The sequence below is a fragment of the Falco rusticolus genome, chromosome 7 (genome assembly GCF_015220075.1).
Source record: "Falco rusticolus isolate bFalRus1 chromosome 7, bFalRus1.pri, whole genome shotgun sequence".
Taxonomy (NCBI): domain Eukaryota; kingdom Metazoa; phylum Chordata; class Aves; order Falconiformes; family Falconidae; genus Falco; species Falco rusticolus.
Window position 1 is genome coordinate 54,757,002 of NC_051193.1, and position 15,725 is coordinate 54,772,726.

The window sequence follows — 15,725 nt, forward strand, 5'->3', positions numbered from 1 at the left end:
GATGTGGTGTCTAAGGAAATCTGCACATAAATGTTACTTTCAAATACAGTTTTCTTTTTAAGAGTTCTAGTCACAATCTTTAATTTTTATCAGGGTTATAAAGCGTGTGTTAAGACATTTAATCTTTGCCTTTCCATTCTGACCAGTGATGCGGCCATCAGATACACTGCAGTGTTATTAATGCCAGGGCTTCCTGGTAAAAACAGAATCTGTGTTTCATGATTATATAATGAATTGTCATTTCTTGCTCCACTATTTGATAATGTTTTGTAATTTGATTTAATTTTTCAAAATACACAGCTATATACTATGACTTTTGCTAAATGATTTTCAGCAACCTGTTAGTATGGTTTGTTTTTAGGACTGGAATTTTGAAGGGGAGGCCTAACATGGGATAACGTTTCTAGCCAAATTCAGTCATGCCAAAATTCAGAGTATTGATGGGATTTAATTACAGAAGAATTAAAGAAAAATAACTCTCCAGGAATTATTTGTGAAACAATGGATTGTTGGAAACATTGAAACAATGGAAACTTGCTGATTTAGCATACAATCTCATACTCTGGAATAAGGGATAAAAGGAGTTTGTATTTTGTAGCTGCTTCTCTAAAGGTATCATCAAGATAACTTCAGTACACTTTTACTTCTGAATTAAATTCTACTGAAATTCACTGTCCCTTCTTAAGTGATCAAATGTAGGAAGCTTGAATTACAGTCCAAATTAGATGGAATAGCAAAAGTTGAGTTAATCGTCAGAAAGACTCAGGTTCTGTTTTGTACTCTTAGGCATCAACACCTGCAGAGCTCCCACAGATGAGATCTAAAATTATTGAAGACAGCAAGAGGAGAGAGCTGCTGTTCCGACAGTCTCCGGCTCAGAGTGAGAGAGTGCTGGTCTCCCATCCCACTGGTGGTTCTGTTGCTCCATCAGAGTCTGGAAGTAGAAATGGTCCTAGGGCAAGTGCGGCAGAACCATTTCAGAGAGCCCATCCACTGTCAAAGCAAGTGACTGACCATTTGGATGAAGAACTAGATTTTCTCCTAAATCTAGATGCTCCCGTTGGTACAGAAAACAGACCTGCGTCTGGGGCGTTATCCTACAGCATATCGACTGAGAAAGACTTGAAAATGGATTGTAAGGAAAAAGGTAAGATTTCTTTTCTCCCCAGCATGCCCTTATTTAATTTCCTTTTACTCTGTTTTGGTGATGCTTTTGAGTTCTCTTTTAGCCAGTCAACAGTACTGCTGTCATCATCTCTGTCATACTGCATTTTGTTTATCTGGGGCTGTGTTATGACCCATTTTTTTCCTTTTCAGTTTTAACTCCACACTGAACTACAGTTTCACCATTGTTAGTTCATTTTAAGAATTAAGAGAAATTCTTCTGTGGAACAGAATTTGTCTTGCAATACAGCAAAATTTTAAACAAAATATTAATGTACTGCTAGAGAATTTTAGTGAGAAGAAGGTAAAACAAACTTTTCATGTAGCGTTATCAGCCCTTCGATCAATGTGCTAACAGTGTACAGAAGAACTGTCAGCTCATTCTGGTGACTTGTTATTTTCGAACTTCACTAGCATTGATTTTAAAAAATTAAATTTAGTATGGAAACAAAACATTTCATTCAAAATTTTTCGTATTTTAGAAAAATTGGCAAACCTTTCATTTTGTTTGCATTCCTGGAAGTTATACTGCTGGCTGTTAGTTTTGATGGAGATTGTTTGCTACTCCTTCCCAGTCCACAGTGCTGTAAAAGTTTTTAACATCTCTGATTTTTTTGTGTATGATTTTCTTGCTATCATATGTTCAACCATCTTGGACTTAATTTTTATAAGACGTTACCACAAGTGATACGGTAAGCCTTGTTACTGAAGGCAATCCTGAAATGCTCTTTCATTTCGTGGTATGTCATGCTTTTCACTCCAAAGAACAGTGTAAATCCCTTAAGAAAACAGTGCCATCAGAACATGGAATCTTAACGTGTTGTAATAATTGTGCAGGGTGATCTGCTGTTGTGGCCTCCTGCTCCTCCTACATTAAAGCAAACTCTGCAGCAGACAGGATTGCAGGAGGGAGTTCACTTACTGTTGGATCAGGCCCTGGCCTCCTTGAATCAGGAGGAAGCCATGCTGCCCTAGTTGAGTTTATTAAGCAGCCTCTTTTGTTGTTTTTTCCCCCCCTCCAAATGTTGCTACTATTTTTGGAATACGACTTGCTATTCTTTAAGAAAGAAAGATTTTGGTTAAATAGTCATTTGTGCATTAAAAAGCAAAATGATCAACAAAGAGCTGGTACGGAATTGTTTCCAGATTTTCAAATCTGTTCTTTTCACTTTTCTAGACCCTTTAAAACTAGATATGCCTGAAGAGAAGAGTACAGCATCACAGCAAATTCAAAGTACTTCTAAAACTCTGACTGAGGAAGAGCTGGAAGAATGGCTGGACAGCATGATTTCCTGAAGCTCACATTTACTTAATGTTTGCTATATTCACTTATTCACATAAGTAGCAAGTTGAATCTTAACCTTTACCTGTTTCACTTTGCTCAGTATGCCAAATGCCTGGTTTCCTTTGCTGGCACCTAAAATTCTGTGCAACCAAAATTCATTTAGATGTGATTGAAAATTGTCTAAGAGTAATATTCTTAAAAAGGTCTAAAATTTGTGATGAAATTAGGATTTTCTTTGCTAAAGATACAGGCTACAGCACACTAAGACAACAGTTATTTCAGCTTGTACTTGCTCTGTGTAGTCTTAAAATAAAGCTGTGGATGACCAATGAATACATGTGGTTTTAGTCCCTCTTTTGTCATGCTACATCTCCATATTGTAGAAAGACGACGGCAAAGGTAATATTGGTTTGTAACACTTTATTGCAGTGGGGTACTTTTTATTACAAGAAGAAAAAAAAAAAGCATAGTCCTAGCAGTTTCTAATTGCAGGTGACCATAGAGCATTTTTATATTTTGGCCTAAGATTTAAATTGTATTCATTTTGATACAGTGTATGTCTTTGAACAGCAGTGTCTAATGAGCTGTTACTGAAGGTAGTATATAAACCAATTTCAAGTGCCATTTCATACAGAAAGACAGAAAAGCAATACAGTTAATGGATCTGTTCATCTAGAACACTAACATAAATAAAAAGTTTGCATAGCTATGTCTACAGAGGTTTTAAGGCACTTAATGTTTCAAGGTTGACGAAGTGTTCGAAAATGTTTTCTTTTTAACTGCTTAAAGCTTTTCAAGCTGTATTGTAATACATTCACTAGCAAATACTGGGGGTGGGGAATCGGACAGCAGTTAAAAGTATTTTTTCTGAGGCTTGGCCTCTGATGTTCAAGTTCTTAAATGTCAAATGCTGTGCAATTAAGACACCTTTTAGCCCTTTCAACTGTACTGCCAAACACTAGGTTAATGATGTAGTTAAGAAGTTGTTATAATCTCAGACCATATTTGAACTGGAAGGCTTAAATTAATCTGTCGTAGTTTTTTCTAATAAAAATTCCAACAAAAGACCTCTTTCATATGTGGTAGGTACAAAAAGCCTATGAAATAGTGTCAAATATTATGTATGTCTTGGAGTTTAAAGACATATAGAGCAAATATAAGCTGTGAAATTACATCGTGGAAAAAAAAAAGGTTTTTTGTATACTGGATTTTAACAGTTCATGAATAATTAATTTCTTTTGAGATATCAGCCAAGTTGATCCTCATACTGTTTCCGGAAGCAGTCCCCTGCAGGGAAAAAATCCCAGCATCTTTCTTGGTACATCTTCCACACAAACGATTCCTGAAAATGAGAAAGAGCATTTATTTTAACAGACACCTTGCAGTTAGTTCTCTATATAAACTTTTAACAATAGCCAGGCACTGGGCCTATTACCATGGAGTAGAACTGTGAAGACCTTGAAACTCAACAAGAACATCTGTAAAAGTATCGTTCTGCACTTTTCTTGATTCAGTACTACCGGAATTTAAGCCGTATTATAAAAAAAAAAGTGTAAGTGTAAATTGATCAGTCTAGCTGATCAGAGCAAACCTGTGTATATATAATGTGTTTTAGTTTGCATGGAAAGCACGGAAGTGTAAGGTACTTTTGTAGTGTTTGCATAACAGCTGCTTGAGATATTATTAAATCCTATTTATTTTCTAATCTATTTACATTTAGGGCCTAACCACACTAAACATATATATATATATATATATATATGGGTTTGGACTATAAATATAGTAGCTTAACTGTTTAATCTTCTGGGAATAAACTACAGCTCGTCTATTTCAGGGTTTAATTTCAGAGATAAGATGACTAGTAACTGACTTCTGATAGCATTCCGTGCTGGGTAGGGTAGCACACTGCTGCAGCCCACCTCCTCCCTTTTTTCTAACCCTTCCTTTCACTTGCAGAAGACTCTCAGGGAGGGTGGCATCATATCTTCTCCTTGGTGGTACATCAGTTCCACCTGGTGGTACACAGCTACAAGGCTGGAGAAGATGAAAACATTGAAAAATTATCTTAAGAAAAAAAAAACTTTTATTTTCTACTCACCTGGCCAGTATGCTCAGTTTCATCCTTGTTAATGAGATACATTAAAAAGAACCTGAAAAAAGCACATGAAGCAGGTATTAATGCAGAAAACTTAACATGTCTGCCTAACCTTTCCTAGGCTGGGACATGTGAGGGAGATTATGCCAGCCAGCAAAGTAATGACATTGCTAGGCATCTAAAGTGCTTATGTTAAAGGAGAAAATTCTGCCCTCCAGCACATCTCTCACGGAAGTGCTAACATATAAAATCTGTAAAGGTGGAGAAATGTGCTTTAGCATTTTCTTCATTTCAGTGCTAGGAGCAATACCCAAATTAGGTATGTGTCACCTCCTATACACGTATGCTCCAGCGTCTCACCTTGGTAGAAGTTACCATGGCTATGATACAAGAAGTTAAAAGCGTGGCCTTCCAAACACTCATGCCATACAGCTCCTAGGCTGAGCCTATCTATCTCAGAGAGGTGTGCTCACTCAAATGTAAAGAGCTTGAACTAATTAGGAAGGCTGTAGAGTACTAACAACTGTCTGTATGTCACACAGCTCTTGGTTAGCCACTTCTGATGCAGTGCATTTGGAATTAAACTTGGTATGTGCTCTCACGGTAAAGAAAGTAATATCTACTGACTTTGGTTAGATTGTTCACTATATGTTCTAATATTAAGGAAAGGGCCATTTTCAATTTACTGTGAATGACAGGTCCCCATATACCAGGTAAGCAGTTCAATATAGTAAGAAAATCTTGGATGTTAATGGAAATTTGCCTCACAAAGAAACGTGCATTGATTTTTGCAGTGTCACTTGCTATGCAAGGAATAATGCAGCCTCTGTTCCAGGAGGCACTACTCTTTAAATTTAAAAAAAAAAAAAGTCCAGATGCAGTATTCCAAAGCCAGACCTCTGTAATATACCACCAGCTTGGCTCCTTTGGTTCTGTTGGCACAATGCTTATATAATTATCATTGTTATATGAGTAACTAATGCCACCAAATTAACTTTTTAAATATTCTCTTTGATCACTGCCTTGGGAGTCTGAACAATAGTCTAAACACATACAACTCCCAATTGCTTTGAGGTTTCAGAAAGATGCGCTATCACTAAAGAACTATAGGATCAGACTTGTACATTATTCATTGTAGCTTATCTTTCAGGAATCTTCCAGAAATGCCTTGTTGGCTGGTTGGAGTTTTTTTGTTTTGGGTTTTCTTTTTTCAAATTGAGGGTAATTTTCCATGGTCTCATCAATGTTAACAAGCTCCCAGAAGTCATAATCAAAACTTCCAAACTAAACCAACTTATTAAACTGTTGTTCCCTGTCATTCCACATATGTGAGTTTTCTTCCAGAGGAATAAGGAGTCAGTGTGCCTCCAGGTCTCATTCCACTAAGGCAGCTCATGTGTAAGGTAAGTACTTTAAAAATAACCAGCAGTGTGGACTAGAGGAGGGGAGACCAGAAAGGAAATTAAATATTATAATCCTAAGATAGAATTCTGTAGAACTATCAGCAATGTGTGCACCTAAATTACTCTAGGGCTGAAAGTCTCTCTATTGTAGTTCCAGTAGTAAAATATACTTACAGATAGTTTGCCAAGTTGTGTTCTTGCAAAGTATGTGTTTCAAAGCCATGTGGGGTTGTGTCAAAATAGTCATTGCCAATTCCACAAATAAAACATTTGGTCTGGAAACACAAGTTGTGGTTACAAACAAGCTCAAAGACACTATTGTAACTGGTAACAATCTAGATGAATAAGTAATGAAAAATGTAGTGTGCTTACTCATACCTCCATATCTTCTCTCACTTGTTCTTGCTGGTCTCTTAATTCACCAAAAGCATCAATAATCAGACCTATTCCAAACGGAAAAGCAGCAACACTTTAGTACTAAGCAGTAAGTAATGTCTGTCAGACATCCTCCACTGTCTTTGGAGTTTAGCGTACTTGGGTCTAGGTTGAACAATTCAAGTTACAATCTGTCTATTTCCAGACATCTAACATTTGTTTACACTGCACTCCTAGCAATAAGAATTTCTCTTACACAGAAGTACAATCTTGAGAGCGGGGAAAGGGTTTTCCATACTTATGGTCAAGTCAAGCTTCAATAATCTCATTTCTTTTATTCCCGGGAAAGAATTTAATTTTCATTTTTCATCTGGTGGAATTCTGGTATCCCAGCTTTTGCTCAACAAGATGACGCTGCTCCCACAGCCCCTCAGACAGTTTGTGATGCTGCTTCACATTTGAAGCATTATTCCTTCACTTCCAACATACTGAAATAGAGTTGGATCATTTGGGAACTGTGACATTCATAACTTTTTCCTCAGTATTAGATTTTTTGCTTTGCTACCAGACTGCTTTAAAAAGGTGTTTTTTCCTAACAGCCTCAGGTCAGTTCATATCATGTGTCGAATACTGACAGTCCTTGAAGAGGGGTCTCCTTCTTTGTAATCACAACTGCAAACTAATTAAAACTGCAAATCCTCTTCTAAAGAAAGGAGGAAATGGGTGTCTGGCCACGGCGACATTCTCTGTTTCCCCTTTCCAAGGGGAAGAGTCTCCATTCCCCAGCCAGCTGTGGTGGTTCCAGACTAAATGTGTAAAGAGCGTCTACAGCAAGGCTTTCCATGTTTAAATGTTCATTATAGGAAGAACAGTGATCCTGCACAAGCTGCATCATTGCTGGACAATTGTCAAAGTCTTATGAACACTGTAACCTAGGTAAGTTATGTTTCCTGTGCTTTGTCTTTGCGTAGTACTTGAGACAATACATTGTTTATGAATTAAGTATAAAATTATTACTTTCAGAATTGATTATTTTATCAGCTCAGAAGGAAGTCTTTACAGCAATACTGCTAAATTCACCTCAAACACAAGTATGGTTTAAATACATTGCAGAACATAGGTAAACTAAATTCTAGAAGTCTCTACTAAGGTAAGTGATGGTACCTTGAATAATGGCCAGTAGGATAACAATGACAAAGAAGAAAAATGTGATGTCAAAGACAATTCTGTACATTTCATAAGGGTCTCCAGCAGGATCCTCAATTTCATCTCCAATGCCACCACCAGCTCTTACACCCACATACATGTGGAACAGGTAACACTAAAAAAAAGAGGAAAAATTCAGATATATTTACCATGAATGATTCTGTCTTTATTTTGTTTTATGTGATTCTGCTCTGCTAATTCTCTTCACAAGTTATAGTGACACATAGCACATAATGTCATTCCTCATATATCACACACACTGCACCAAAAATCTGCTATTGTCTTAAATAACATGATTACGTCTTCAAGTACACTTACAGATGGGGAGTCAGCATCAGCTGTTACCCTCCCCCCACTCCCTAGGTCTTGTAGACTAAGACCATTTGGGGGGCATTCTTATTGTATTTATTACTGTACAACTGTATTCTACCCCTTATATGAATTCCTAAGGTTCTAGCTTGCTCTTAGTAAGCAGAGGATGAAAATCCTTGTAAAACAGTTTAGATACATTGGCAAATATTGCCATAAAATAATTAGTGACATATTCACAGTGGGTAGATCTATCTGTGTTTAGGTGGTTTCTAGATAGTTTCATCTTGCACTACTAGATGTCTGGTTTAGTATACTGTAAATTATTTATGATCTGGGAAACAGCCTGCATTCAATGCATAAGAGATCACTTTACAAAAATGTTGCTGTGTGTCATAGTTTTTGAATGTACAAGTCTTCATGGAAAAATCTTCAAAAATCTGGATATTTAAGTTATGTAAGTATATTTGAAAGGAATCTTCTGCTGGAGCAATATACTACTGATGTTTCTGTATGAATCAGCTACAAAATTTGGTAAACCACCTTCAGGCACACAATGTGGGTTAAAAATAACAGAAATCTCTAAGCCGAGCCATTGTTTTAAAGTATTGCAGCAAATGATACACCACAGTATTTTGGAGAAAAATCCAGACTATATTCCTATACTGGCGTGTGTTGTCTATCTACTGTTGAGTTTAGACCACTGGAGAATGCAGAGGGAATTTCAAGACCATTCCCATTTTTAAAATTACATATAGCAACAAGACAACAGCCATGGATTTAACAAAAATCCATCCCTCCTTGCTTATCATTTTATCTCAAGTATTCATTTAAAAATTCAGGATGAAATTTGAAGCATGCTAATGATGTTTTATTTACCGTCATCATGTCATCACATTTCATGTCTGGTTCATCTTCATCTTCACTTTTGTTGTAGAATTTGCGGAAGAAGTTGAACGCCACAACAGTGTAAAGATAAACTACTACAGCAAGGAGTCCTACAGTAAGCACAAGCTGTGTATGGAGACAACAACATGAAAGTAGGTTTCAATTTCATTCTGTCAGAAGAGATACGCTATAGCTCAATGCATAGCCTTAAGTGTTGAAAAATGTATCTTATTGTACATTTTCTAACAACGAAACTACAGGTAGCAGTTATGATAGCTTTGAAGTCTCCCTATTGCTCGGATCAGCATAGAGGTGTTACTTTATCCTGCTGTCATATGAAAATCAAGGGAAAAACAGTACAAAGAAAATGAAGTTGTTTCCATCCTTATGAGCTATGTGCATACAAACTATATATCACTGAAACGATGTTTCCACTATTTAATTTAAAATTTAAACTCTAGTAACTTGAAAAACTGGATATACAGTGAAAATTAAATGATAAAAATAAACACCTTTAGTTAATTTGATAAATAATTTCAGCTCACACTTACTATGACTTAGCATAGTCTGTTTTCTGTTATAAAGCTGGTTAGCAAAGCCATCGATAAAGTAAATAGAAAATTTTTTAGATAACCTAAGAGTAGGTTATTTCCAAGTCCTGCTTTTAAGGAAATAAAATCCTTAGGTGAAAAAGTTTAGCAGTTAATGAGACTAGATTATATTGTTTGTTGGAGTTGACATTAGAAGATGCAGCCCTGGAGAGGAGTTACTGAAGGCTACATATTTTTATAAGTGCAACAATTGGTATTACTCTTTTTAAAAGAAATGTAAGAGTATTGAACAATGAGCTGATTGTCAATTTATCACTTTCTGCAGATCTGTAAGGATGCTTGCAAGGTGAACGTTTCAACTGAAAAATCTGCAGCTGTTTTTCAGTGTTCCTGTCTACTAGCAAGAAAAGCAACAGGATTAGAAAAACTAATTTTCACTTTTTATGAATGTATGCTAAAAGCTGCAGTCTTGAGTTAAAACAGTCTTGTCAATTATGCTCAGTTTTAAGTATTAAATTTAGAAATGTCTCATAAAGAAAATGTATCAGTCATTACATTTAAATTAATATGACTTTGGTCATCCTGGAGGAAAATAAAGGGGGTGGAAAGAGAGATTTCATTTGTTTGTGCAATGATACTGAAAACATTGTCATATGTACTATTTTAGAAACTTCCTTTCCTGATAAGGGAAGAAATTTCCATTGGTGGATTTCTGCTGAAAGAAAGGATTAAGCAAACACAAAGGATCTTTCAGAGTTAAGCTAGGGGGATAATCTTATGCCTTTTCTGAAACATGTGGTTTAAAGCGTGTAAGAGTGGGCTTAGAATGTGTGTTACTACATTTAAGAAGTAATGGAATGTGTATGTTTGAAATTAAAAGTTCACTTAGATTTCTTATATGTAAGTTAAAAAGCTTGCTAGTGAAAAGCTTGGTTTTCTTGGTATACTAGCTAGGAACACAGAGCCTTTATAGAGATCAGAGAATTATTCCCTGCATAAGTTTCAAAAATTAGTTTTGGAAGTAGATTTTATTAATCTGATCACTGTATGAAAAGATGACACATAAATATATTCCACAGTGCAGAATGCCCCCACCTGTAAGCATGTTCTTAATAAGCCCATTTTTACAAAGTAAGTATTGAAATCTCAGTGCCCAGATCATCATTACTGCTGTTGCTAAGGAAAGATTGTGAATTCTTATTAGTTATCACCAATCAGTTCATCATTGAGCATAGAGAAGGAGCTGGTTAGGTCATAATTCATACTTCTGTATTTTTCTAGAATTAAGTATTTTTCTGTTGTGTGCAAAATATTTAGCTATTGGCACTCTGTGCATATAGATTATTAGCATTTCATAGGATTTAACATGTCATAAATGTGCTTTAGAGTAACCAATGGGATCTATTCTTTAATCCAATCACGATCAAAACTGATTGCATTTCAATATGTTCTAGGCACCAAAAGATTTTTTCCCAGTACTGCTACAAAACACATTAATTTTCAAAGCTTTGCATGTAGCACTAACCTGTTTGCCGTTGTGAGTGACTGAAGACAAAATGGTTCTCAATGTCTTGAAACCCATAGCGATATCCAGCAGATGAGCAGCAAAGAAGAAGTTGTTGTAGTGCCCAAGGATAGACATGGTTGTGTACCAAGCTAAGTATAAAAATGACTGCAGAGAAAGTGAAAAGTGGCAGAATGTTAGCAGGTGTTAATGTGCATTATTGGATCCAGAATACAGCTTTGGTTTAGTCAGGTTATGAAATAAAATATCATGATCTGATTTGAATGACAATCTGAATGTAATACATGTATTTTACATGTTCAAAAGGACTATCTTACTCTGCCTCTTATTGTCACCACTGTTCATGTGTTTATTGCTTAGTTATGCTAATGAAACCTCTATCTATCTTTACATATTTAAATGCAGCCTTTAGCATATATATTATTAACATCAAAATCCCCTACCTTAAAATTGTTTTGGTTGGGGAGCTTGTTAGACAGTACTTTAAATTTTAATACTGATTCTGGAGGAGAGAAAATGCATTGCATTACTCTTGAGACACTTTACTCTGTTTAAGTCTCAGACAACACCAACCAGGACACCCAGAAAAGCTAAGGCACACAATACAGCTTATTCTTTTAACAAGCAGTGAACCTGAAGCCACTTTGACCTGAAAACCCTTACTGAAGAACAATTGCTCAGTGTGCTTTTAGTGCACAATGAATTTATACATCTTCACTTGATTCACCTTGGCCTTCTTGTTCATTTGGGAATGCATAAGAGGATGCAAAAAGAGAATTCACAAAAAAGGAATTTTAATACAAGCGTGGTCCCTTCAAAGGAGAAGGTAAAAAACAAAAGAATTAACCAACCATATCAAACAGATGATTTGAGAATAAAAAAGGATAACTTTCTGTAGACTGTACTTGATTTCAGAAAAGGCACCTTTGGTTGAGAGATTGATTTCTACAAAATTAAATGAAGGTACCATTAACTTCCAAAATGCTGACATTGTTTTGATGGTTAGGAGGTGCATATCACCCTTTAGAATCAAAAAGAAAATTCTAACATAAATTTAAGCAATTTGCTACAGTACAAGACAGAAAAAAAACTCCTATTTTAAAATGGCTTTTGTAATGCAGTATTATTTGTGTATACTTGTTTAAAATAAAAGCAGATGCTGGAAGACATACAATCATGCTTGGAATAAATCAAAACACATTCTTCTAGGCTAACATACTCACGTTATCAGTGAAAACTACTCCAAGCTTCCAAATGTGGTACTTTGTATCAATGGAACTTAACCTAGGAAATACAGAATTTTTGAAATGCATCAATGTCAAAATTAGGTATTGAATTCTGTAAGTCTAAACAACAAACTAGGTGTGGCACTTCACATTTGTTTGCTGAAGGTGGTGATATACATTAGCTGTTTATATTTTGAGTGATGGAGATGATTCATTTTTCAGAGAGTATTCATTAACTTTGAGGACCCATGCACAGTTTCTAAACCATTGAAACTGGTGGAACAATTTCAGTAGGAGTGATACTGATATATTCCAGACTTACAAAAATGAAAACGTGCATTTAAAAGTGATAAAATGTGGAACCCAAATTGTTTGAATTAAAGAAATAGATGTCCTGGCTGGTGTACAGTGTTGCCAAAATTACCACCAGAAAAGGTAATGCCTTCTGCAAGATTCTAAATTAGCCATTAGATGGCATGCAAATGGAAATCCTTATTCTTGTGTGCCTCAGGTATCAAGGAAACCACTCTTGTAGGAGCGTAGATCATTTGGGACTTTTCCTGTCATCGTCACTGATGGATTAAGTCAGGAAATCATCTCTGAATTTTTTATAGATACCTGGCACCTAGATATTTATTATGCTTTTTCAGTCTTTTGGTTTGTAAACTAGCTCTGTTGTCTCACCTAAAGAACTTCTAAATGCTGCATTGATTATTGTTTAAAATAAGATAGTGCCTAACTGTATCACTCGACATCAACTTGATTTTTTTCTTGCTTTTGTAACACAAGTATGTTTTAGAACAAACAAAAAGCTTTTTAATTTTACTTCCACACTAGGAAGACTTCTCCATTTGAATTTTCCATATAGAAGAAAACATTACTACAACTTCAATATAGAATCTGGTTTTGTCTTTGACAGTGAAGTTATGCCAAAACATAATTTGTCTGTGAAGTTCAGAAGTCATACCATGATACAAGAGATGCCTCTTCTGGTTCGCTCTCTTCCACTGGACTAAAATCGAGGGCACTTTTGTCCAAACCCAACAGTTCTGCTATGCGCTCTGCTCCATATAAGTCTCCATACTTGTTAATAACCTGAAAATGGAAGAAGCTTTTGTTCAGAGAAAGACCTCTGTGACATTCATTCTACTTTCAGCCAGTAGTTGTCAGAAATTTAAAAAACAACAAAACCCAACCCCCCCAAAAAAGTCTTTCACTATTAACACTACTAGAACAGTCAGAACGCCCAGGAAGCCAGGCAGGGGGAGCATAAAAAAGAAAATAGAAGCATTAAAGGCTATTATCTGAAAGCTTATGTATAATTTGCCATCATTTAAGTTGGCATGTTTTTCGTTTTTTAGGGGGATGAGGGGGCTTTGTATCCTAAAGATGACAATGACTGTAAATTAGACCTGCAGGGCTGATTGACAGCACAAAGTTATTTCGAATGCCTGAGTCTAGGAAGTAAACCACAGCCTTCTGTCTTCCTCCCTCCTCCCGCCTACACTGCAGCTGCCTGTTCACCGAGACACTTACCACAACAATGACTTCCATAAAAGAAGTTTCAATTCTGAACTGTTTGTATATTCTTGTGTACAGAAATATGTATTACACGTAGATACCCAAATTAACTGAAGAACAGATTATTGCTATGACTAACATAATAGAAATATAAAAAGCCTACCTTCCGTTTTACAAATTTGTCCCAGTAATTGTTAGGAAAGGACCTACATAGATAAGGCAAAGATATTTCAAGTTATTTAACTTGTTAGTAGAAAGAAAAAAAAAACACCCCCCAAAAAGAAAACACCATGTTCCTTGAGCACTGCAGATTCTGGTACAATTTTATTCACTCACACACTGAACTTTGAATTATGACAACAGTTTCTTTTCATGTTATTAATCATTTGCTGCAATATCATCTTTCCCCCCCCCCCTTTTCTTTTCACGTCCACAAACATGACTGGCTACAAAAGGACAGCAGGCTAGATATTATCACCTAATGACCCTAACAACTCAATAATAGCAGGGTAGTTACTGTAATATCATTCATCTCCTAAATATTGTATTGCTCCTAACTATAAAATCAATATGGACAATGAACTTCAGAGGAAAACAGGAGTCTTGTAGCATAAATAATTTCTAAGTTCACTGGATTACATTTCAAATAGAGACTGAACTCTTGGGAACGAGTGCACAGTTTGCCAAATATAATTTTTTTAAAAAAATACAATAATAATAAAATAAAATAATAATAATACCACCAGAAAATTGCAAAGATAATTCAACAAAAACAGAGGTTAGTGGTAGTCTTGTCCTCAGGTGTGTAATATTGTTGTTACTAGATCTGAAAGCCCAGAACAAGGTAAATAATTCTAAAGCTGCAAGACAGTTCCACTAAAAAGCATTTTGCATCATCTGTCTCTGAGCAGTAGATCTTAAATATTGAAGAGGTCTCAGGGTATCTTTTATAGAAATTTCCCTGCTTTTCTTGAGAGTTGTGAGCAACCATGATATTTTATTAAGCAGCTGGTTTTATCCAGGGGAGATCTTAGAACAGACACTAGGAAATACATCAGCTTTGACCTGCAAGAAAAAAAAAAAAGTGTTCTCTCTTATCAGTGATGTTTCCCTGATCTTCAACTTGATCATAAGAAATATGGTTCTTGAACTGTCTTATAAACAGCAGTGCCCAGGAATTCCTGGTTCTGATGGTCTTACTGTATATTATATCAGTTTTGAAGAATGCCAATTAGCAGGAAACACTACAAAATTTAAGGTTTTTCTCTCCCCATTTCCTGGATGTAACATGGAGTTGAGCAAATACACAGGAAGGTAAAAAAGAAAAAGAACTGCTTGAACTACAGGACAGTATTGGTAAAATAAAGCAAATGTTAACATCAGAAGAATGAGATTCCAGAACACTGTTCTCCTGGAATATGAGGCAAACTTTCCAACTACTATTAAGTAAGTGCTTGACTTTTTTATTTTTATGAATGAAATTACTCCAGATAAAAGCAAATAGTTCCAGTAACTCAGCTGGTACATACTGGTCCAATGCTGTGTATTATTTCTTTCCTGGATTTCTCAGACTTTTAAGCAAAGTATGTCTCTAATGTAGCCAGTTTGTGTCTATCTCTTTTACTACAAACATCTAATGGTGCTACATTTATCAGGGTACCTCTTTTGCCTTTTCAATTACTTCCCCCCACCCCTCCCCCCCACTTATAGAAAGCACTTCAGTATATAAACAGCGCTGGATATCCTCCAGCGGTGGTTATACTGATGGTACAATACCTGCACTAAACCTCAAAAGTCAGTTCACATCAGAGGGAAGGAGCAGTCTGCTTAAATTAGCTTTAATCTTTTATTCAACCTCAGTAGATAGTGCAACATGCTGAGAACAGGCTGTACAGCATGTCATATGGGAAAAGCTAACAATGTATCTCATTAATTCATGCTTGTTTTTGCTGACCATAAACTTACTTGATATCTAGATAGCTTACTATCTGCTACGAACAGTTAAAGAAACAGGTTGGAAATCAAACAAGGTCTCCAGTTTCCCAGTTACCCTCTCTTCTAACTTCAACAAGTTGCTAGTCTGTATTTCTTACTGAAATTAAGGAAAATCCTTAGATTTCAAGTGTAGGAAAAAAAGCATTCAAGAATTTCCAATATTTTAGACATTCTAGTTTCAA

At 35.8% G+C, this 15,725-nt stretch overlaps 2 protein-coding genes and 1 long non-coding RNA gene across 3 annotated transcripts in view; 2 read left to right on the forward strand and 1 right to left on the reverse strand.

The window, feature by feature from the left end:
• AVEN (apoptosis and caspase activation inhibitor) overlaps positions 1 to 2,782 on the forward strand; it is a 94,476-nt gene extending 91,694 nt beyond the window's left edge. The window contains exons 5-6 of the mRNA XM_037394910.1: positions 787 to 1,147; positions 2,342 to 2,782. Of these exons, the coding sequence (XP_037250807.1) occupies positions 787 to 1,147; positions 2,342 to 2,460 (480 nt within the window). The 3' untranslated portion in view covers positions 2,461 to 2,782. The remainder of the gene's footprint in view (positions 1 to 786; positions 1,148 to 2,341) is intronic.
• A 112-nt stretch (positions 2,783 to 2,894) lies between these two features.
• The window catches only part of RYR3 (ryanodine receptor 3), a 233,982-nt gene continuing 221,151 nt past the window's right edge, over positions 2,895 to 15,725 (reverse strand). Inside the window, exons 97-106 of the mRNA XM_037394911.1 lie at positions 13,712 to 13,754; positions 12,995 to 13,122; positions 12,025 to 12,085; positions 10,802 to 10,948; positions 8,717 to 8,851; positions 7,487 to 7,643; positions 6,326 to 6,390; positions 6,122 to 6,222; positions 4,548 to 4,599; positions 2,895 to 3,791 (exon numbers count right to left, since the gene is read on the reverse strand). Coding sequence (XP_037250808.1) covers positions 3,696 to 3,791; positions 4,548 to 4,599; positions 6,122 to 6,222; positions 6,326 to 6,390; positions 7,487 to 7,643; positions 8,717 to 8,851; positions 10,802 to 10,948; positions 12,025 to 12,085; positions 12,995 to 13,122; positions 13,712 to 13,754 — 985 coding nt within the window. The 3' untranslated portion in view covers positions 2,895 to 3,695. The remainder of the gene's footprint in view (positions 3,792 to 4,547; positions 4,600 to 6,121; positions 6,223 to 6,325; positions 6,391 to 7,486; positions 7,644 to 8,716; positions 8,852 to 10,801; positions 10,949 to 12,024; positions 12,086 to 12,994; positions 13,123 to 13,711; positions 13,755 to 15,725) is intronic.
• On the forward strand, positions 6,401 to 10,726 carry LOC119151227. Its single transcript, XR_005105344.1, has 3 exons — positions 6,401 to 7,258; positions 8,775 to 8,877; positions 9,602 to 10,726. It is a non-coding gene; the product is annotated as an uncharacterized LOC119151227 (long non-coding RNA).